This window comes from Bacillus rossius, chromosome 3 (assembly GCF_032445375.1).
Source record: "Bacillus rossius redtenbacheri isolate Brsri chromosome 3, Brsri_v3, whole genome shotgun sequence".
NCBI lineage: Eukaryota > Metazoa > Arthropoda > Insecta > Phasmatodea > Bacillidae > Bacillus > Bacillus rossius.
The window spans coordinates 13,187,805-13,212,327 of record NC_086332.1 but is presented as its reverse complement, the minus strand read 5'-3'; the positions used below and the strand labels follow the sequence as shown (position 1 = coordinate 13,212,327).

General features: G+C 37.4%; 1 protein-coding gene across 2 annotated transcripts; it reads left to right on the top strand.

Moving 5' to 3' along the window:
- Nucleotides 1–8,210: 8,210 nt before the first annotated feature.
- Nucleotides 8,211–23,417, top strand: LOC134530245 (oocyte zinc finger protein XlCOF6.1-like). 2 transcript variants are annotated; one of them, XM_063364927.1, is made up of 7 exons: nt 8,211–8,330; nt 10,354–10,456; nt 11,073–11,149; nt 13,470–13,538; nt 14,078–14,418; nt 18,894–18,937; nt 19,459–23,417. In XM_063364927.1, exons 4-7 carry the CDS (start codon nt 13,506–13,508, stop codon nt 20,373–20,375), a joined length of 1,335 nt encoding a protein of 444 aa, XP_063220997.1. In that variant the 5' UTR covers nt 8,211–8,330; nt 10,354–10,456; nt 11,073–11,149; nt 13,470–13,505; the 3' UTR covers nt 20,376–23,417. The 2 variants fall into 2 exon arrangements, with proteins under 2 accessions (XP_063220997.1, XP_063220998.1); XM_063364928.1 differs by lacking the exon at nt 11,073–11,149.
- The last annotated feature ends 1,106 nt before the right edge of the window (nt 23,418–24,523 follow it).

Sequence of the window (24,523 nt, the reverse complement as noted above, 5' to 3'; positions counted from 1 at the left end):
TTAAAAAATATTGAAAATTCTGTTTGAAATATTTGGGACGTGACAACAAATGCAAGGAAGGAGTAGTGTTAAATTTTCATAAATAACCCTAAAAAAAAGGAATTAAAAGGAAGTAAAAAAATATGTATGCGTACTTATGTAGGCACGTAATAAGTTATACCTACTTAATTGGCATAGTAAAAATTTTGCATAAATTTTGCATGAAAATAATAAATAGAGATAAAATAATAAAAGGACTGGAGCGATTTATATAAGTAAACTTGATTTTATCCCTAATGTTCACAATAAATGAATGATTTTAATTATATGGACCCGTATCAATATCAATCACTAAAGAATATTATTTTAAGCACATATTTAACTTTTATTTGTATGCTGCCTTTTTTTTCATCCTATCAAGTTTGGTTGCATAGTGCACGCACATCTTAAAAATTCATTTTCGTCATTTTTTTCATAACGTGCCTAAGGAATTACAACATAAAAAATACACTTGGAAAAGTTCATAAACACAATTCCTATAACTAATATTCACAACAAATAACTTTTACAGCAATATTCAATATCAATCACTAAAGTATAAGATTTAAAAACACCTATATATAATTTTTATTTGTACGTAGCCTTTTTTTTACGTGACAACGTCTAATAAATCGATGAACGCCGGCTGCACGCACGAAAAAGTGTCCCGTTACGCATATTGTTCAGTTACGTTGTCCCGTTACGCACATTGTACCGTTACGCTGTGTCCCTTTACGCTCATTGTACGCTTGCGCCGCATCTATCTCTGTTCCACTCGACTGTTTATAAAGTGAAGTGAAAAGTTAATGTGATTTTCATTGCTTATTACAACAAAAATTTCGGCAATAAAGGTTAATTATTCTTGCATTTTAAAAATCTGATACTGGTATAATGTCAAGTATTTATTCTTTTATTATTAAAATTAAATTGATTCAATTTTATTCATAAAGTATGCAATCATTTCATCATTTTTTTGTTATGGCGTTGTCACGTTAAACTATCGTCCGTAAACCGACTTTACAGACAAGCAATTTTTTTTCATCCTGTGAAAATTTCATTGCATGGTGCGAGCGCATCTTAAAAATTCACTCTCATAATTTTTTTTCCATAACGCGCCTAAAGAAGTCTAACTTTCGTGAACATAGCGTGCGGGACCCAGCCTTTAGGCTGTGGACTTTCATCTGGATGGTCGGACACGCATGCCCGCGCGAGGCACGGATGCCCTGCCGCGTTCTGTCCGTCGACGGCTCGGCGCTCGCTAGAGGGGTGTGTGCTCCGAGAGGTTATCTGCGGCCGCTCATAAGTACTTAGCGTTGACCGTCCGCTGGATGGCGACTCATATATCAGCTTTAACGAGGTCGGAACAGCTGGGGGGGTGAGCCAGGAAATTAGAAAACACACCCGCCCCCCTACCCACTTCCCCTTCCCCACTCCTCTTGCCCTTAACCGCCCGACAGTCATCGTCTCTTGCGCGCACAGCCTGATATGGGGGAAGGACGGCGGATTTAATTTTAGCGCGCGCAAGTCATTAAGATGCGCGAATTAAAAATAATAATAATAACTCGAGGGGCCATGAGCGGGCGATAGCGCCAAGTACGACCCATTTTTCATACTAACTGGTTGCTATACTGAGCTTAAATACATAAATAAAAATAGTGTTATCTTAACCATGGAAGCGACCGCAGGGTTGACCCGTCGCATCGTGCCAGCGACCTCGTATCAGTTCGTGCTGAAACTGATAGCGAGCTATCTCTTGTTTCCGGGTGGTTTTTCTCGTGGTCAGCCAGCTGACTGTCCCCCTGAAGAATCGTGGCGGTAGATGGGTTTCAATAACCCGCCAAGTAACTAAATTTTATATATAATTTCAAGACCGCGTTTGCATCAACTTCGGGGGCCAGTTCATCGTATCTAGGATGAAACAAACTAATTATTAATTGGGGAAAGATTGTGCTTCATCCCTAATGCGGCCCCACTGGGAGGGCCGGATTTTCAGTTAGTTGTTACAAATTTGAAATACTCTCCACGAGTTGTAGTATAAAATATGTTCAGTTGTTTAGTTTTATTCAGCTCGTGAAATCTGGCAGAGAAAAGGGACACTGAGTATTCAACCCGATTTTTTTTTCTAATACTGTACGTTGCTAGGCCACAATGCGTCAGGATTTTTTTTTTCACAAATAACTACATGCAAACCTCTCTCCTTCCCCCATGGGCAGACACTTCAACACGGTAGACTGACTACATCAATTATACCATTCTGACATTTTGAAAGAAAGAATAACAAGTCTATTTTTGTAAATGTTGGAGCATGTCTGCGAAAGATGCACAGAAGTTGTCTTTCTGGAGCAGCCTAGAACCTAAATAATTGCGAAACATTTTTTGCATAGACATGAATATATATTTGAAACATTGACAACACCTACGTAAATTAAAATTAGAAGACGAATAAAAAAAGCCCGGCCTCTCATCAAGGCAATCCTCTAAAATGTCTCTCTTACCGGATAATACCCCAAGAGCAATGGGTTGCACGTTCAGAAATTTCTAATTCTACTTCCCGTGTCTGTGTATAACAATAGCTCGCAGGCCGGTAAGAAAACCAATAAATATTAAACTAAGTCAGAAATTCTACTCACCATAACAGGCTTTGTACTTAAAAATAACATGCACAACCATAAGAGGGGTCTTCTTTTTTCAAGATCGCTTGCTGGTGGATGTCTGGTGATTCTCCAAGACGTGGAGCAAGAAATTCATGTTGGTGGAGTACACTCAGTATAAAGATGAGTTTTGATTAGCATTGAAGAGTCGCAGAGAGAATGATTACCATATATATATATTAGCTTGAAGTATCGTTGAAAAGTGAATCTCAAAAGAAATGTCAATCATTTTTGTACACCTTCCGAATAGTTGCGACGTTCCAAACGGAATCGCCAGTGCAGCCTTTCGTAAAAGGACATATCTCTCGCGTCCTTACACATGCATCCTTGTGGCCTCTCAGGGGCTTGTGTCACACTCTGTCGGTGTATATGTGACACGTGACATCAGTCGTTGTTTAACTGGCCGGTTGCTGCCCACAATTTTTATATTTGCCTTAATACAAGTTGAGTATGAATTCGACCGACAAACTTCTGGTGTCGAATCATCACGTAAAAATAATTCTAAAACATGTGTATACGACATATGTTCTAAATTGCTTCCCAAGACAGGTATACTCCTTTGAAGTTGCAGGTGAACAGATTTTTTTTATTAATAATAAATAAACTATTAATGATGACAAGCCAAGCATCTGAATAAAGTATAAATGAACAAAGCTCTACAAACACTGCAAACCTAGTAACTGAAGTAAAATTATTTCACGGAAATAATTTAGAGTAACACCCTTATTTCCCATAAATTTTAGGGACGCCGCAAAATAATGCGGTATTTAAAGGCTGATTAATAATCTAAATGTAATTGGAACGAAAAATTTCGTCCTGTTATATTACTTTTTACCCCGTCGTTTTCGCAAACGAGTAAAATAAAATTTAGAACATAATACTTTGGCGCCTGGCAGGTCTGCAACACCCGTAACATTCAGTTTGAAACAGCTACCTAAAATCAGGGGCAGTGATTGTTTAGTGATAAGCACGCCTTGAAGATATTTCGGAGAAAACATTGAACTAATAATGAAATTAAAACAACTGCAGACGTAACTTCAAGTACATAAACGTGAATGCAGACCAAACCATGGGTGACATTAAACACTACAAGAGAAATATGTAGTCGCACCTTAATTGTGAGGAAATATCTTGTCTTAAAATATAACTTGTTAATTAATGTATGATTTGCTTTAGGTACCACTGTTCACAAAATTTAGCAGGTAAAGTATGATGAATGCATTTCAATTCTAAAATTCACCATGTCTCATGACATAACCGTTAGAAACAGGACGTGCCATTTACCACAAAAATACATGCATGTATTATAGCATTGACGGGCACTAAGTAGTATTTTTTATGTTGATGTAAGTGCAGGCAGTTCTTTAAGCCTTCAAATTTAAAATGTAATTTCAGATTTTAAGTGATAAATTTTATGAACTGTGGCACCAAAGGTAAAATTTCCTTTAATTAACAAGTTATGTTTTATGACAAAATATTTCCTCAAAAATATTTTTTTTCCTCTTGTGGTGTTTAATGATACGTATGGTTTGTTCAGCATTCGTGTTTATGTGTTTTATTTACGTCTGGAGTAGTTTTAGTTAAACTAGAAATTTTTTTTTTTCATCGAAATAGGCACCTTCATTTGCATGTACATAACTTAGCATTCAGTGCCCCTTATTTTAGGCAAAAAATTCAAATTTAATGCTGTGTGTGTTGCATACCTGCCAAGCGTCGAAGTATTTCGTTCTAAATTTTATTTTATATTTTTGGGGAAACTTTGGTGTATAGAGTAGAACAATACGAAGACCTTTATCAATACTTTTTGCATGTACATTAAAATCAACCTTTAAAAATCACATTATTTCTCCGCGTCACCAAACTTTGTAGGCAATAAGGGTTTTACCCTAAATTATTTCCATTAAATAGTTTTACTTCAGTGACAAGATTTGCAGTGTTTGTAGAACTTCGTTCGATTATAAATCATTTAAATGCTTGGAATTTCAACATAAATAGTTTCTATGTTTAAAAAAAAATACCGGTTCAGTTGCAACTTCAAATGGGTATACCAGTCTTGGAAAGCACTTTATAACATATGTCCTCAACTTATTTTTTACGTTGACAAACATGCAACCGAAATTTGTCGGTCGAATTCAGACTCATCCTCTGTGTGTGTGTGTGTATGTGTGTGTGTATATATAGATATAGATATATATAAAATGCACATCATGGTTGCAAGGAATTATTTTACAAGCTTAACTAAGTACAACAACATAATGCAACACATGGCATAGCAGGTCAGAAGACTTTATCATTATTTAAAACCTTATTAACATTTATTGTTGAAATAAATAGATGTACAGCAACCCCTCTGTACTCTTCTCTCTCTCTCTCTCTCACCCCCCCCCCCCCCCCCCCCCCGCCTTTTCCACGCAAAGAGGCGCCCAAAGTAAAAACTCCACGCGTACAGCCGCTCATCCAAGCCATCCGAAATTTGCTGGCTCGCGTGCGAAATTATAAATTGTGCGCTCCTTTTCGCACCTGTAAATTCGCATCAGTGACATCAGGGGCGCAACAACTAAATTTCCAAGGGGGGGGGGGGCAATATACCGTTTTATAAAGAATCATCTATCCCCCCCTATAGAAGTGGGGGGTCCGGGGGTCATCCCCAGGGAAAATTTGTATTTCAAGGTGGAAAATTGTGCTATTTAAGCAGTTTTATTATCTAAAAATTGATTACACAGCACTTTATTTGCCCCCATTTGCCCCCACTTCAAGGTTTCAGAGGGGGGGGGCAAAATACCCTTCCCCCCCTGTTGCTGCGCCCCTGAGTGACATGTTCCTTAACGAAATAAATGGTCACAGTGTACCTTACAGACCATTTAAGTTTTTCCAAGCGGTCCCGATAATATTAATAAGTTATCGTGTATTTTTTTTGTTGTTGTTTACTGATTCAACAATTGGTATAACTGAGATTCTAAGTTGAGTTTTTTTTTTTTTTAGAAAATTTCCCCCCTTTTTTTACCAGGATTCTGCAATGGGAAGTCGACAGACATGTCAAGATAATACCATAACATAGTTCTCCTTGTCGCAAAAGTGGGTGTAAGAAGAGGGTTGAGATGGTTACCCACAGTAACGGATTCGCAATTGAGAAAGGAAAATGTGTATTCAGTTCCAAAAATAATTTCTTTTTAGCATTTTCCCCTGAAAACTCTATATCTGCCAGTGTAAGTTGTGACTGAAAGAAGGGACTTCAACCCCTCAAGCCTCCACCTTCTACTACATCACCCACAATGTTTCAGTTACGTGTGACGTCGTACCTTCCGGTGGTAGCTAAACTTGGTCCCCACCCCACCAGTATCAGTTCCCGCTGGCGGAACGTGCCCTCCCAGTCTGCCCCCACTAGTCAACGGCGCAACTGTGTAGTGGTGACAAAATGCAGATAATTACCCAAAGTTGTGTTCCCTACAGATGGCGTTCATAAATAATTATCATTCAACATTTAATCAATAGTAATCTCATCCCAGTGTTCCAAAAAGAGAGAGTGCGACACAAAGGATGTGTGCTGGCCTCCTTAGGGCACCATGATTAGCGAACGCTCTTTATTCTTTTTGCGGCCTGGAGCCTAAATAAATTCATGTTGGCAACTGAGTGCTTACCTATTTAAATGGAGTAGGTAGTCAAAACAAGAAACGAAACATCTTCATTTTGACTCATGTGTTCAAACAAATTATTTAAATTATAAGTAACGACAGCATTATTCTTCGGCTATTTGTTTTTCAACGAAATTATATCATTAATATTGTCATGTATTTCGTCTATAAGTATTAAGTAAAACAATTTTCCAGCTTTACTAGTGCGTTTTGGCGCGAGGTGGGATATTTCCCCTCCTCTCGCGCAATTACCTGCCAGCAATATCCATCGGCCGTCGGCCTGGGGCAGATGCATCGTTCTGTGGGGAGTCTGCAATTTGGTTTCAATTGAGTACTTTCATTATTCTGGTAACTATGTTTTCATCATACCAACAACCTTTTCTTTAATTCCCCACGTGTCCCGGGGTCAATTCTGTGGCACAGGGCTTATCCCGGCGGTTTTTAAAATCACATTGTTGCGTGATCCATCTGCCATAGAGTTAAACACTATGCGGGACTGGCTGACCCCAGATAACAAAACTTGAGCTAATCAACCGCAAATAGGCCTGTCGGCCTCCACTTAATTATTTTGTGTTAACAAACGTATATTCACAGCTCGTGCTGCAGAGCCCGATCAACTGTTTCAGGCTTAACCATTTAAGGTATTGGCCGCCTCCACTAAAAAAAAACCCTAGTAGATTTCCGCCTCTTTCATAGTTAGCGACCTTCGGGACACACTCCTATCTTCTCTACTCCACACTTCTGACGGACATCCTGGGACATGTCAAATGTAACATAACATTTTGAAAAATCATGGCGATACTTTGCAACACGACAAAAACGGCTATTATTTTCATCCTGGAAGATTAGTAATGAGAATAAATCAGAGAAAAAACTTATAGATCATGACGCAACATAATGTTATTAGAGTCTGATATTTAATCTCCCACACAGCCCTAAATGTTTAAGTTACATTTCAGAAAAACAAATTGATGTCAATGAGCTGTTGTATTGTTCCTACAACTTTACAAAAATGTTTCTGAAATGTTTGTGTTGTATGCAGGGGCGTAGACAGGGAGGGGAGGTTAGGCGTTCAACCCCCAACCCCCCCCCCCTTTTGCACCAAATCTTTAATTAATTTCTTATTCATCACTCAAACAAATTTCATATTAAAATTAATAAAATTTTTACCATTACAATATTTTAATTTAAGTACCGAAAACTGCTAAAATAGCACTATTTTACACCTGAAAATCCAAATTTTCCCGGGGGATACCCCCCATTTTAATTCGGAGGGGGGGGGGGGCATGCTTCTTAACACCCCCATACACAAATCCTGGCTATGCCACTGGTTGTATGGGGCATTGCATGGATTCCTCACCACCCCTACCACATGGAAAAGGATATGGAGTTCATCGAGACAATGCATTATAAGTTTGAGTTTGAATCACAATATTGCGTTAACATGTGACTGATACACTGTTCATTTAATCTCAGAGCGAATGAGCCAGACTAATCTAGTGACTATGAAAAATTACGCTGTGTAGGTCTTCTAGACTTCACCTTACAATAACCTAATGTGTGTATGTTAAAAAGCAGCTACAGAAAGTCTGCAATGTCTCATGAGGTCGCGATTTGTCGTCGTCTCACGATTTTATAATGTAAATATACAGGTCCAGGATGACATTGCAGTGGATGTTTGAACATGGAGTTGATCTTGTGCAAGTCAACGATAAAAGTAGGTAATATTCTAGATTTCCAGAATTTTTTTTATCAACGAAGTGTCTGAAAATTCTATTGATAAATTATGCATTATGTGTTGGAACACATAAATAAATTGTAGCTTATTGCACTTTCTACTTAATTATTTTCATTCAGTTTGAACGTAAATTATTTCCTCAAAATTTGGTGATACTGGTTTAAAGATATTGTTTGTTTTCTTTTTTATCAATGTTTTGGTGTTGTTTGTTTCTGTAATCAAATTTCAAGAATTATTTTGTGGAGTAATTTGTGACGTGAAATGACATAAAAGTATTGTAATTTAAAGGAGGTAAGAATGCACATATGATTTTATCACGGATGTAATCAACGTACATCAATATGCTCAAAGAAAATAATACTATCTAGGTATATTGTTGATACCGTTTAATGTGTTTTTTTTAACTTCACATAATGTCAATTTTTGGGTGCAGCGAATCAAATTTATCAGTTAGGTAATTGATTATTTAATTAACGTGCATGACGTCTTGTCCAGTATTAATAAAGGTAATTATTTACTAATGGGATTTATAAATAAATTCATTTGTTTTTTATTTCTTGACAATTTTCTAATCTTTTGTTTAAAAGGTTGTACAGTATTTCAAATAGTGTACCTTTAACAATTAGATTTGTTAGCTACATAGAATGTTAATAAAATAAATATATTTAAAATACTGTATAATCGCTTGAACGGTTTGTTAGGTTAGGTCAGCTCAGCTACATTAATAAAATTAGAAATATTCGGAAAGTTTCTATATTTGCAGCTTTTTCGTAAAAAAAAAATAATGTAATTGTGAAAGGCGTGTTTGTAAACACTATGGTACCTTCCTCTATTTACTTTTAAATGTTTGAATATTCCTCCTGTATTCCTTGAAACATCTTTGTTATACTATCTGCAAATTGATCCTGTGGTTCTCCTCTTGAAATGGAAAACAAATTAGAGTGAAAACCAGTCTTGACTCCAGGCATTAACATACTGACATGTACTGACATTAAAGTCCCTGTCATTTTGTAAAAATATCTTGGCTAGGCTATGTTCTGAAGGTTCTCTGAAAAATCACAGGATCAATTTGCAGCTATTATTAAAAAAACAGCAGGTCGGCAATAATAATCAAGACAATCTCTCGGAAAACAGTCTCTGCTAGGCATTACAGCACAACATAAACTTACCTCTCTAGATATATGTACATTACAGGATTTTAAAATTGCAGCAAGTATGTTTGTTATGTCATTTGATAAATACCAAGACTATTTTCATTATTAATGACTTATCGCACTTGACACAAGTAGTAGCAAAACAGATACACGCTCATATTTAACATGCTAATGATATACTACATTAATAAGCCACTTCGATAAATATTTTTCAGAAACCATTAGGAATTTTTAAATCCTGTTTTCAGGATAAATAGGAGCAGGCCAGTAGTGTTTTTTTTTTTTTTTTTTTTTTTTAAGCAGTGACTAGAAATGCACCAAATATTAATTTATTATTGTTATGTTTTATTAATGTAGCTAACCTTACCCAACATACCTTTCACATTGTACTAACCTAACGTATGCAAAATGTTAACCTTTGAAACACTTATTAAAGTAATCAGTCATCATTGTTATAAACTATAAAGAAAAAATAAATAACTCTTTTCTTTTGCAATTGCTTACAACCACTCACAACTTACTTTCATATTTCAAACAACATTTAAAAATGTTCCAATTTACTACTCAAACAACCCACCAAAGGTAAGAAATAAAAAACTGACATACAGTCAGACAACTGAACATTTTGAAAATGTAGATGATTTTAACAGTTGGTTTTAATAACTGAATTTATGCAATAAAAATTTACAATGGATCAGAAATAAATTAAACAATAGAATATCATGTCATCTTAATAACACTAAATGTATGCCATCAACCTTTCGTAATAGGTATATATGATCACCTAAACAAGTAAAAACAAAAAATTAACTCATTCTTAATATTACCATAGTTTCCACTTTTGGTACAATTTATTGTAATGCCTCAATGATACAGGTTAGTTATAATCAATAGGTAAACACTTTTCAGACATAATATCTGTAAATTTTATTCTAATACATCCTGATTCCTTCAGACTATCTTACAACCTAAACTCTCATTGTTATAGGGTGTCTTTCAGAGAACATATTTAACAGTTTTCATTAGATTAAATTCCTGGTTTTGGTTTGTATTTATTTTCTGCTTATTACTCAAAACAGTGTCCATTTAATCCAATAGTGTGAATTGTTAGCCATTAGTGTTGTATTAAAAAAAAATCAAAGAATATTTTTTATTTACAGTTTTACGTTTCACGGAGCCATCATGGAGGTAATGGATGGAACATCCGACGTTCCTGGTAACTTCATTCACATGGTTATGCCAACGATTAAACAGGAACTTCAGGTAAAGTGGTGTTCATTTTCTTGAAGTGAAATTTTTATACCAGCAATGAGACTAAAAATCTTTTGAATCCAAGGTGTCTTCATGTTCAGCAATTTACTCGCCTTTCAAATTTTCAAGACTAAAAGTAATTTTATTAAGCTGTTACTATGTATTAGTAATTTGTTTTAATAAAGAAGCAGCTGTTTGACTTAATTTTTTTAATTGCCTGAGTGGTTTGCTCCTTTTGTAATGTCATTGGAAAGAAATAAAGCATTAACTATGTAATCTTGAACAGCATGACTTTTCTGTACTCTAATGTAATTAAAATTTACCCTTAAAATCCTGTTAGAAATCAGGTACAAAAGTGAATGGTTGATCTTCATGGTTCCAATATTTGATGTTGGCAGTTGTGCTCTTTAGATGATGCACACTGTTTCTGCTCTGCTTTCTTCAGCCTCTGTGTTTGGAAGGTGTTTAATGGCTTTTGATGTAGACGAGCTCTGTAAAGCTAAATAATGGTAAAAAAATATTTAAAAATTTGTTGTACTGCCTGCTGACAAAGGTAATGCAGCAGTTATAATGAAGGCATGGGACTATGAGAACAAGATAACTTACTTACAAGATAACTTACTTACAGATTCGTCCTACACACCACTCCCAAAAAGAAAAACCTCTAAATCAAGTTGAGCTGGAAACAAACAATCATCCTGAAAGGTAAAGTGAAGAAGAAATTAGTTCCAAAAGTAAGCATAACAGCTGCTGTGAATGTATTACAGAAAATCCTAAAGCCACAGGTGGCTCTCCACCCTATAGTAAGTAGCTACTATAAACTCACTGACTTATGCTCTTGCGACACTCATCAACAACCTGCTGAAATAAGCACTACCATAACCTGAATCATGTATCAGAGACTCAAAGCACTTTGTTGAAATCCTCCAACATATAAATGCATTGACGAAAATTATCTACTGGTGAGTTTCAATGTGGAAACACTCTTTACTAAAATTCCAGAAAAAAAAAATGCCTTATGAACAGTATGAAGCCACACAAGGGCAAATCCAGCTCAAACAAGAAGGGAGTAATTTTTTGGAATTCAACTTGTTTCATGGGGTTGGAGGGTCCATGATGGAATATAATAATAAACAATAACAAAAAAAAGAACACTGTTTGCTATAAAAAAATTAACTATATTTTGTAAAGGCTAATAAGCAGATACATCCTAATTGACCAGACCACCCTACAGTCATGGCCACCTACAGGGCCAATCACCACTTAGCTGTGAATGGCCCTATTCAAATACTGTGCCAAACACTAGGTCTTAAGTTGTAAATTGTCCTTGAAGATGTCTGCTACAAAGAATGCCAAAATGTTGGGCATGCCATCATTTCCACGGACGTGGCCTCAACCCAGGATCCAAGAAGAATGCTGGTCAAAATAAGTAAAGAATCTGACATAATTAGGGGATCAGACAAGATGTGTTTTCAGCATCAGTATGGGATACAAGCAGGGGCGTAGTCAGGGGGGTTTTTTAGGGGTTCTAAGCCCCGCCCCCTCTAGCACGAAATTTTTAATTAATTTCTTATTCATCACTCAAACAAATTTCATATTAAAATTAATAAAATTTTTACCATTACAATATTTAAATTTAAGAACCGAAAACTGCTAAAATAGCACTATTTTACACCTTAAAATCCAAATTTTCCCGGGGGAGGACCCCCGGGCCCCCCACTTTAATACAGGGGGGCATGCTTCTTAACACCCCCCATACACAAATCCTGGCTACGCTACTGGATACAAGCAATGTCTATTAACAACCTATCGTAACGGGAGCAGAATGCAATGCTACTGCAACGTGTTTGCAAACAGCAACAGGATACAAAGTGTCGTTTCAAACGGTCCTTAATCATTTTCATGCAGGAGAGCTCTGTACATGTTGTTCTATGGTGTGTGTCCCATTAAGGCTCCTGCCTATCCGGGCACACACACACTGTGCAGAGTTTAGGGAGAAACCACGTTACTTTAAGTGTGATATTCCCGGTAAATATTCTTGGACGCACTCAAGGAACTTACATTATACCTTTATCTTCATTTCTCTACAATGTTATGTTATGGTCACCGCTCAAATCACATAGTTTCCGCACGCACGACGAGAAGACTGTGAGCCAGTTCAGAGCTGTGCAATTAAGGGTGATATCGTGCTAGAAGCACAAGTGAGAGTCACTCTTATTATCCCACCTCACTAACACAAATACACTCCTGACTAAGCAAGAGCACCGTACAGCCCGTAGAAACTGGGCGGAGGAACATCGTTGATGGGGAATGTCAAATGGAGATCCACTCCGTTCTCAGTGTGGAACCTGATAATCAACGTGTTCTCATCTGCAGGGAACATGAAATACGAAACAACCCTCAATTATCTGCTATTAATCAGCTAATACTTTTTTGTCTAATCCCCTGTTGATTTTGACTAGTTTAATTAGTGACTCTAGCCATGAAAGTCTATAATCATGATTAATATCATTAAATTGATGAGTTTTACTTGGCTAGGAAACAGTTGTTCAGCAAAAATACTCTTGTTATTCTTTTAAAAATTACTCATCAGAAATGCTGTACATTTATAAATAGCCCATAATTATAATACATCTCACTTTGGACATATTTTGCTACAACATTCTAAGGTTATTCATGAATCCATGACCATCTACTGAAAATTGAAGTTGTTTGCGTGGATTAATATTATTTGTTATAAAGAATTTTTCTGTTATTATAATTAACTTAACAGATATGAGAACAATAAGATTATAATTTTTATTTTTTAATTTTCATTGACACAAAACAAAGAGGAGGGACAATGAATCTGGCAGTGAGGTAGAGAACATTTTAAATATATTCCTTCCCGTAACCATCATGCTATACAACTAATGTTTAAATAAACTAATGTACTCATTACATGAGTGTGGTTGAGTGTGAAATGCACTGCTGATATATTTTATATACATTAGAATGTATTTACTAAAAAAAAATTTCATTACAGGATGAACATGATGAAGACACATTCAATTATTTGGCTATGAATCCAGTTCAACAACCATATGTTATAAAGGTAGGAGGAAAGAGTATTGTTTATTTATTTTTTTCTTTATTTTAGTCAGTTCTAGTAACTATAATTTTAAAAAATTTTAATCAAAAATAATAATGAGAATCTTCAACATTCTAAAATTTGATTCACTGGTATGTCTCACATCACATGATCCTATGATATAACTATAGTTCAGGAGTTTTTAAAGAGTCCCTAATCTCTTGTTTCAAGATTCACTCTCATTTTATTGAACATTTTCAATTTTGGCATTCTAAAAAAAAGGGCATATTGGTACTTATGCTTTACATCAGCAGGTCACTCAAGTTTTGGAAAGGAAAGTGGAGGGGGTGAGGCCTCTTGTGCTAAGCAAACCTAAACAATATATCCTTCAGAGTCTGAAAGTAGCAAACTTGACAGCCAGTAAATTGTGTGGAAAACAAGGGCTAATTTTTTTTTTTTTTAATGAAACCTTAACTATAATTAAGGAATTTCAAAATTTCTAGCTGTTAGTTAATAATGAAACAATGTGTGCTGGTTATGAAGTCGCAGATGTGTTCTTCCAGAGCGAGCCTCCGGATGCTTGTGAACCAGATTACCGATTGCAAGAAATTGGCAAGCAGAAGGTTCCAGAAAGTGAACGGGGAAATGCAGAGGGGAGTCACCGCACCTATTTGAACGAGAGCACCGGCTACGAGGAGCAGCTCGTGTCGTCCGCAGAAGAGAGCTGTGTGCGGGAGGACGGTGCGTTGAAGGAGAGAGGGGATAAACAACTGGAGGAACTGGACATGGAGGTTGATGAACCGTCAGATGAGGAGTCTGGAGGAGAAGAAGCAGAGGAGGAGGAAGAAGAAAAGGAATCTCCAGATGCTTCAGAATCAAGCAAACCTATATCTGCAACTGAGAGGTAGGTGATGTTTTATCACATTACACACCATTTATTTGGGGCTTGCTCTCAAATTATCAACTATTGTAATATTTATGTAGCGTGAAAGCAGTTACCTTTGGTAATTCTAATCTGGTGATATAAGTAGCACCATTTTTGTCCCATATTTTCTGTTGAGAAGAGAGTAAAAAATGTATTTAGTGGAACTTTTATTTAACTTAAGTTATTAGTGACAGTACACACTTAACGAGGTAATGAGTTTCGGAGTAAAGAAATGCAAACTATACTATAGAAGGAAACTGCAAAATATTTGCAATATAGTAGACTTCCGGTAGTCCAGAATCCAACAGTCTGGAAGGCCTGATAGTCCGGCACCACCTAGGAATGTACGAACCTAAGCCAACTAAGCAACTAAAAGGTAAAAAAACCAATAATCTTTTTCGGTAAGTTCGAAAAACTCTACATTGCACACATTACTGGCTGTCGAAAGTGCTCTGAGCAGCCCTGAAATATTCAGAAGCATTTGGCACGGTTCGGGATCTCTCAGATTGATTGGCACGCTTCGAGTTTCTTCAGCATAACTCAGCATGTGATGATTCAGCCTGAGATGCACCTAGGTTCTTCATAATCCATATCCCTCTTACAAAATACACTTAGTTTTAATTAGGTTGACACAAATTTAGTTTTTGTCTGTGTTTATGTTGAAATTTTCATCCGTATGTTCCTGCTGAACAATATATTTAAGCTGAACACCAGCTTGCAGACATATTTTTTCTACAACTTAGTGGGTATCGATAAAAGAGTAAACATTACGTATCGATAAAGTAGTAAACCGTATGTTGATCTGGAATTTTTTGGTGATCTGGCACCAGCAAAGTCCCGAACATGCCGGATCATCGTAAGTTTACTGTATAAGATTATTATTTATCATCATTTTTACAGACAGAGAAAATCTTGAAAACAAGGACGTCTCGGAATAGAAGACATGTCATTTACTGAGTTGTAATAGTTAAATAAATTTAAACTAGTTTTAAACATAAATTAACGTGCAGTTGATACTCATGTTAGTTTTTGCTGATGTTTATTAAGTATTATATATAAACAAAGTCTAAGCCATACAAACATCTTTGATTTGAAGTACAATAAAAATAATTGGTTTTTTCACCTGGCTTTGACCACAATCAATAATGTTTTGTTTCAAAGTTTGAGCACATACAGTTATTTGTTTTTTCAGAGTGGCAGTGTGGGTTGCATTTTGTTGTTGGAAGTGATAAACAGTGCAGTATATTTTGAATTATAAAAACAGTTTTATCACAAAAACTTTTTCTATCAAATTTTGCATATGATTGTAACATTAATTTTATCTTGGAAGCTAGATTGATGGGAGATATAAAAAAGAATGTTAACTAGGAAACGGATATTGCCTGGAGTTAGTTTGTGTGAACGTTCATTCATTGGTAGAGTATGACGATAAGTTTTCTTAGGTGCTTCGTACGAGGGCCATTCAAATATAAACTGGAATTTTGTTCATTTGATTCAAGTAGGACGTGAGCAGTGCAGTGCGCTGGGAATCGTTGTGGGAGAATGGAGATGATATAGGCATGCAGCACACAGTCCTCACACTCAAGTCTGTCATTTCAGTATCGCTGTGAGTGAACAAAAAGTACCAGCGTCAGTTGCACAACGTGTTCTTATTTGTTTGTTTTTTTCGCCAACGAAGATGTGAAATCGAGTGAAATTATGAAGAGACCTCAAGCACAGTTTCACTGGTGCTACTAAGTGTTTGATTGGACCCAGAAGTTTTGAAATGGTTGTGATGAAGCGGAACATCAAAGCTATACACGGCATCCGGCAACCTCTTGAACACCCACAATACAGTCATACAGTCCAGACTTGTCCCCATGTTTAGTCAACTGAAGGAGGCATTAGGAGGGGAAATATTTGAAGACGACGCTGCAGTCAAACAGTACGTGTGCAATTGGCTACTGGAGAAACCACCTTCTTTATTTCATGAAGGGATCAAAAGGCTTCCTATCCGATGGAGATTATGTATTTCTGTTGAAGGAATCTATTTAGAAAAATATTTTTTTATTTATTTGTTTATTTTTTTATTTATTTGTAATTTGTCACATGCCCACCAACAGTCGTAGACTTTAGTGGTGGGCACTACATGCAATAACAGGAACACAGTTATCACTACCAGTGTATGGCATTTCATTTGTATTTTCGTATATCACCAATAAATCTGTATTAACGGATTTTCTGTTTATATTTGAATGACCCTCGTAGTATGCAGTATTGCTGAGAAACTTTATAATTACTAAGTGAGTTGGTGCAACGGTGATACATTAGACTTGCATTCGTGAGGGGCTGGGTTTGAATCTCTATCAGGCCGTGGTTTTCCGAATTCACTCCAGCCAAATGCTGGGATGACTCCTTACCATAGACCATGGCCCATTCATTCCCTCACTTCTTTGACTTGTGTAGTATTTGTCCATCTTTAATAATCTCATTGTCAACAATAATTTAAACAGCTTATTTAATTACAGACAAAACAATTTTTCCCTTAAATCAACCCATGTAAATTCTTCGACTTCTTATAGTAGGCTATGATGGCTTTTTCCATTCCCATCAACCAAAATCCCTTAATTGTATTGTATGTTACCATTTAGTGCACTCAATACAAATAAAAAAATAATAATGAAGTGGTAATTAAAAATGTTATGGATGGATGAGATTCTCCTAACTAAAGTCATTGTAGTCATTATCACTGGCAGTTTATTTTTATTATTATTTTTTGTGATTTTGTCATAAGTTCCTCTGATAGTCACCAAGCACCCTAATTTTTTATTAGTAAAATAGAAAACAAAATAATTTTCGGTGAATATTTAAGACAACTTACGCTTTTGTGCTCCATTGCTTGTACTAAAGTGGAACTGCATACTAAGTACTGTCTCTATTATTAAATTCATTTGGCTGTTTTGGAAACAGCTTAAATAAAAAAATCATTATGTCCTGGGTCTAGACTGTGTCACATCTGAGCACTTTCAACCGCCTTCCATGCACCGTTTATCAGACTTCACTCTTGCCTTGCGGTGACAGGTGTAATGGCTGGTAAGATTGGAACGTGTGGTTGGAGCATGCCACATGTGGTAAACTTATCATTATCTGTAAACAGTAGAACACAGTTGCATAGAATACTTTATTATTGATTGATAGCAAATGTCATCATACAATTTTAAAATATGGGTTCGTGGCCGCCCAAGCACTTTATAGATCAAGTAAAGCTTCACTTCTAAGGAAAAATTCAATAATTTAAAAGATAAAACTGGACAATAAATTATGCAATATAATAGTAAATACCACCATGTGTACATTATATGCAGCAGGGCAATGGCCTGAGGTGTGTTTGTTACCCTGTTTCCAGCACGCTGTGTCCATGAGGATAGCCGGTCAGCAGGACGAGTGTATCGCAGAGGAGTTTTACAAACATATATTTTCTTTTAGGATACGAAAAGTAGGGAAATATGTGTACAAATTTCACTATTCTAGTTCAATTTAATTTTTCAAGGGGAAGAACTTGTTTATAGCGTGATTAAAAATATAGACCTGTAGTATCGCTTCAGTAACACTTGACCAAAAGTGGGGAGTGGGGTGCTTCATATTCTTCTCTCCACCATCGAGAGCTCTGTTCCTGACCGTTGCAATTTTCACTATGCTCTGATTAGTGTACTGTTAAAAAGTGAGTTGTAACACACAGGTAGTAGTTCTGGACAACAGTGGTGGCGGAGGACTTTGCACGAGATATAGGAAATAGACACGATAAACATATACCCTATACCCTACCGGCTGTAAGGATGTTTCTCTCAGAAAATTATTTGTACTCTGACATGTAACTAACTGAAGCGACTGTATTGCAGAATAGAAAAACAAAAAATTATGTTATGCACTGTATAAATTAGACTCGTAAATATTAAAATTCTTTTTTTTTTTCTCTAGCTTGCGAAAATTCCAACAGGTGGCTTCTTGACTGGACCAGACTAGCCCTCTTGCACCTACAGTGAGCTGTACCTGACTTAGTGGTTTAAAGTCCATGCCGCTCGACCTCAAGATATGTGGTTAAGCACAGGAACCCATGTTTGTTGTCCACCACTCTTTTATAAGTGCTGGGTTCAATTTCTAGAAAAGTCAAATATTTTTTACAATTGACTGAGTTTAAAAAAAAAAAGTTTTAAGTGTGTCATGTGCTACGCTGGAATATTCTGCCAGTAAGTCATTTGCAAGATCTCATGTTGGCTTGTGGTGGCTCATTAAGAATTTTAGTGTAAAAGTAATAACTTACTTAAACAATGCTTTCAATTAGTTTTATTTATATCTTAAGGACATTGGTCATTTGGGAAATGAAGGGGAAATTGGAGAAATTAAGTATTTCATTATATTTGAATAATTATTAATGAGTTTTGAACGTTACCTAATTTATTGTAAATCATTTACAGGTTGCATCAAAAATGTCAAGAAACAGATGTCAAAAATTCTACAGGTTTGTGGTCAATATTTATGGAAGCTTTAGTTGACAATAATATTGTTTTTTAAGTTAAATAAGACATTCTTTCATGAAAGTTGGCTTATACAAGCAATTATTACTAATGTTTTGACTTTTGAGTGTGCATTGTAAAGTTGGCTTATAGATACAACATCCCAGTAATTTTAAGAAGTAAAATTTTTTTCCCTCTAACATTTACTTGTTTTTATTTCTGAAGTTTGGATAGTTCGTAGATTAAGGCTTTTCTTAGTACGTTTTGTGATAGGTAGTAATATTGTGTGATTGCTGTTACTCTTTTAATTTCCAATCAGTGACTTAACCCGAGCCATCTGTACAGTAGTACCCAATGAATATAGAAAATCATGTGTTAGATGTTACATTTATAAAGTGAATTATTAGTTTTAGTTTTATTTATTATAACCAAGAACATTTGTGCATGTTATATTGTTATCTGTCTCTTTCATTGAATACTCAATGTAAGTATTTCATCCTATACTTTTGTGTTGTTTTAAATCTAGATAAGAAATTTATTGACGGTTCTCTGCCGTTCGAACTGGAGCCCGGAGACAGGCCGTATGGGTGCTCCGCGTGTACAGAAAGCTTCATCATGCTGAAGGAGCTGAAGAAACACATGCTGCTCCACACAGACCACGACAACATCGTGTGCAAGATCTGCGGGGCGGAGTACAACCACCGCACCGTGTTGAAGAAGCACATGATCGAGCACGCGATCGTGCGGCCTTACCGGTGCCCCAAGTGCGCAAAGACCTTCGCGAACAAGCACAACCTCAAGAACCACATGCTGACGCACACCGACGACAGGCCCTTCGCCTGCCAGGCGTGCGACCTCAAGTTCGCGGCGAGCAGCAACCTCAAGAGGCACGCGGCCTCGCACACGGGCGAGCGCCCGTTTGCCTGCGTCGTCTGCGCGGCCGCGTTCGCCCAGAAGAGCTCGCTGGTGGCGCACGTGGCCACCCACAGCAAGGAGAAGTCCTTCGCGTGCACCGTCTGCAAGGGCACCTTCACCCGCGTGCAGACGCTCAGGCAGCACTCGCTCGCCCACCGGGGCGAGAAGCCGTACAAGTGCCAGACCTGCGACTCGCGCTTCTCCTACAAGAGCAACCTGCACCGCCACATGGCAGGCCACACGGGGGTCAGGCCGCACGGCTGCCTGCTGTGCGGCGCCCGCTTCCTGTACCGCTGCCACCTGCGCCACCACATGGCAAGCCACTCCGCCGACACGCCCTACACGTGCTGCTTCTGCGGCACCAACTTCACGCGCTCGCACGGCCTACGGGAGCACGTCAACGCCTCGCACCCGGGCGAGACAGACTTCTCGTGCGGCACGTGTGGCAACAAGTACGCCGTGCTGGAGCTCATGCTGGTGCACATGCTCAACCACTCCAAGACCTCGGCCAGGGCGTCCCGAGTCTGAGGGCTCCCGTCGTGCACGCTGGCAGGCGACGTGTTGACAGTACAAGAGGAAAGTCTCTTTCTTGCCGTTACTCGGGAGGTGATTGAACAGTGGCGTTTCTCTGTTCCACTGGACATTCGCACTCTTTCCTCTGAAGTCACCTTCGTAGATCTCAGAAGCATCGTGTACAGCATCGGAGCAATATTTTATGTTTGTTTCCCATGGAAATCACCTCTGCTCCTTTGTGGCCGGTGCTCAGAAGCCATGCGTAGTTAAAACATGATGTAAAGAACCCATAATATGGGATGACAACTTGGTTCCTTGTCAGGAGAAAATTCTTCAAAGTTCTTCCCTGGCAAGCATTGCTTTTATGTGAAGATATATTCAGCTGACTGATTTGAGTATAAAACAACATTAAATACATATTTGTCGGTTTTATTGATAAATTTGTACATTTTTTTAGGACAATATTATGTTCTATTTTATGTGACACCTTGTTGTTGAACGACGTAATGAATTGACATATATAACAGTAAATATTACATTTAAATTTTTTATAGACAATGTGCGTTTGTGAGAAAATTATTAATGGGGCTCTTGTACATTATGTGCTCATTCTATAGTTAAAACTTAACTGCACAAATCGTAGAGAAAGTTTAATAGGAAGCAGAAAATTTGACAAAAAAAATATAAAGTTTTGGGAATCTAAATGTGACCATATGGTGTGGCAAGGATTGTGATAAAATAAGTTTGTGTTTTTCAGTGCACATATTACATTAATTTTTGAAATAAGGTCAATAAATTAGAACAAAAATTATAAGTCCTTCACACAGCAAGCACTATTGAGATTCCTCTATAACAGCGTTGTCTCAAATTGGGAAGAGGGGATTATAATTTTTTGCGCTGGCCCTACCAATCTGATATAAAATATTAAAACCAACAAACTTTCAAATTTTGATGTTTGGGATAAGGGTAGCTAAAAGGAGAATGTTAAAGTATTTGTTAAAGTATTAGTGTTGTACTGAGTATTGACATCGGCCGGGGCTTCGCCCTGAGCCTGGACAGGATCCGCTCCCTTCCTCACTTTTCCCTCTCGGCATTTCACCGCGAACGTGTGTTTGTTTTGAATTACGCGCCAGGACCTCCCTCATGAGGGCGCTGTAGAAGCAGTGCGACGGCCCCTAATTATGCACCTAATTAATTATTGTAACCTTTTATTTTTAGCCCCAGTGTTTTTATGTTCAAGCCAACGTGCTCTTTTACTTAATTTAATAATATATTCTAGTTTTACAGACGTTGCGCGGACGAATCCGCACGGACCGGAACTTGACCTCAGTTGTGATTCTGGGCAAGCTCGCGAATACTTTTTCAATAAAATCAGCTGACGTGTATTGAGCATTGGGGAATACGTCGTTTTTAGACCAATTTGTTACAAATTATTTTATTGTAAAAATGCAGCATATTAATTTTAACACTATTTTAGTCAGAAGTGTGAATGAACGAGTACTATTTGTTTGTTGTACTCAGTCTTCTGAATTACTGTTTTCTTTTTTATGGTTGTAATTATCCAGCACACCTTTTAAAGTTCAGTGCTTCTAGGTTAGAGCCACACATGTGAATTAACAACTAGCTAGTATTGTTACTGAACTTTCGCTTATTAAAATAATCATTGATTCGATTGATTTCTGTCCTTGGTTCTATCCGTGACTGATGCAAAACAGTTAATTTCAGGTAAAAATAATAAGTGTTAATGGTTTTTAATTAAGAGTATTGTGTTTTGTAATTGAATGATGTGTTTTGTAATTATCTTCACTTTCGCCGGGGCACGGGATCATTAATTAACGTAACAGTTTTTGTACGGCGGAAGTGCGCCATTGCGAGGGTAGCGTCGCCAGTTCCTCTTCAACAGCCATCGAGAGTAGACGCTTCAGCACCCCGGGGGCCGCAATCTTTGTGCATCTGATCAAGTATTTCTGTTTTATAATTTGTTCCTAAATAATTTCAATCTCTAGAACCTAGGGGCCGCTCTCGGTCGGTGGGACGTTTAATTAAATATTTATATAACTCGTTACGAGCTTCTTTGTCGCAGTCCACAGGAGACACTTAGCGCATGGCCACATGGTTGGCCCACGCTTTACCTAAGCTGATCCATGCCCAGGCCTTTTACTGTTTTAATGGAGAACGTGTAGGGAGGCGTGAGTTATGATATTAAACCTAAATTTTAACTGAGTCGTGAGTTATATTTTACGTAATGAGAATCCAACCTTTGTACGAGTGTGGCGTGCCCGACGCCTAGAGCGGGCCAGGTTTGGTGTAGATCGACATAAGTGAATCAATAGGGCTGGTAACTCGTCCCACATGGGTCACGTCACGCCCTGAGAGAGATGATCGGCCGGGGTGCACGTGCCCACTCACGTGGTGGCGCCCATATAAACATCTTTTCCCGTGAAGCAGTGGAGAAGATAGCCCTCAGTATATTGTGAATACTATTACAATTTATGAGTTTTATATAGTATAGGATATCACTCGTTTATAGCTGTATAATTATGAATATTTGTGTTCTGATTGTTGGCAAGGCTGTCATGAAAAAAAAGGGGAAAAGTTGTTTCCCTTTTTTTTTTAATGCTTGAGTTTATCCTGATAATAAGAAGGTGAAATTACAAGACCTGCTAATAGAATTCATTGAAAACCTTACAAGTATTGTAGGGTTTAAAGTAATGGGAGGTGGCCCGTTCAAGTCCAGCAAACTGTTTTAATATGAAGTAAACGGTTTTTATAAGAAAGTGTGTGGCCAGAGATAGTAGACTGTAACTTCGGTAAAGTAATTGTGTTGTTATTTGTCAAAAGCCTTGCTGAGACTATAGAGCTCGAGCAGTAGTTGCAGGCGGTAATGTTAAAGACATTGTGTGTTTATGTGGTAGTTGTAAGTTATCAGATTGGTGTTTGTTTAGGTACAGTGACTGCCTGTGTGGGGGCGAACGGCAGCAGTTGGATTTATGCCCACGAGAAACGTGCAATATATGTTATATTATTTTCTTAAAATAAAATCTGTTAATATTGGAAGTAGTGTAGCCATTGTGTACATACACCTTAATCCTGAAGTTGGTCAAAGTGCAGTGATGTGGAGTTCATTGGCATTTTTTCATTATAGCACACTTGCATATTACTGCATTTTGCATACTCGCATATTTGCACACATTCTTATACATTCTCATGCCTCTTATTATATTTTATATAAAGTGTGAAGGTGCTTTGTGGGTAAAAATAAAATAATAATAATAGTAAGTAAAAACAAGTTTGAATAGTAATGAGCAACCTATAATTTACTGGTGGCAATAATAAATCTCACAGTAACCAAACAGTCTTGCCACTGTCAGAATAAAAACAATGACAAACACAGCTCTACATATTTTGTAACTATACTCACTTATGTAGAACAAATAATCATGTAACTTCAAGCTTGTGAGATTTGTCCTTGCTGTCTTGGTGGCTGAAGTTGGCAGCACCATAGGTACACATACTTGAATGTCATGGAAGTATTTAAAATTCAGTTTAAGCTGTACTTTAAAAATGGCAATTTTTGATTAGTTACCGCAAGTAGGTTATTGTGCTCTTCGCACTGGTTCCCTTGTTTATGATCGTTCTGTGTATGTCCCTGAGTGACCATGTCCAATTAATTTTATTCACTCAGGCTTTGTTAGTCTGATTTTAATTTATTTGCATTGGATTAGTTTGTTTCGCCCTGATTACACTAGGCTACTGTTTCTGCAGTTGAGATGGATTGTGGTCATGTGACGAGATCTACTATCCTCGAAAGAAGGAAGTTATATTTGGAACGAGGGAAAAAGGGTGTTCAAAAGCCAGCCGGTGTAATAAATAGAATAATGACTGTGTACTGGCTCACAGATGGTGGAGCAGGAGACTCGGGGTGAAACAGTTTTCACCTAAGAAGCTGTAGGCTATAGTGTAGACTCATTGCACAATGAACCTAACCCTGGTTGTAGGCTTCTGGGATGCAGCTCACAGAATAATAACTCACTCGGAAACTTAGCATGTGATTTTTTTTTAGGAAACACTTGCTTCCAATCAACGCCTCACTACTGCCAATCGTGATCATAAACACTACCAAACACACATATTATGTACAACATTTAAACACACACCTGAAA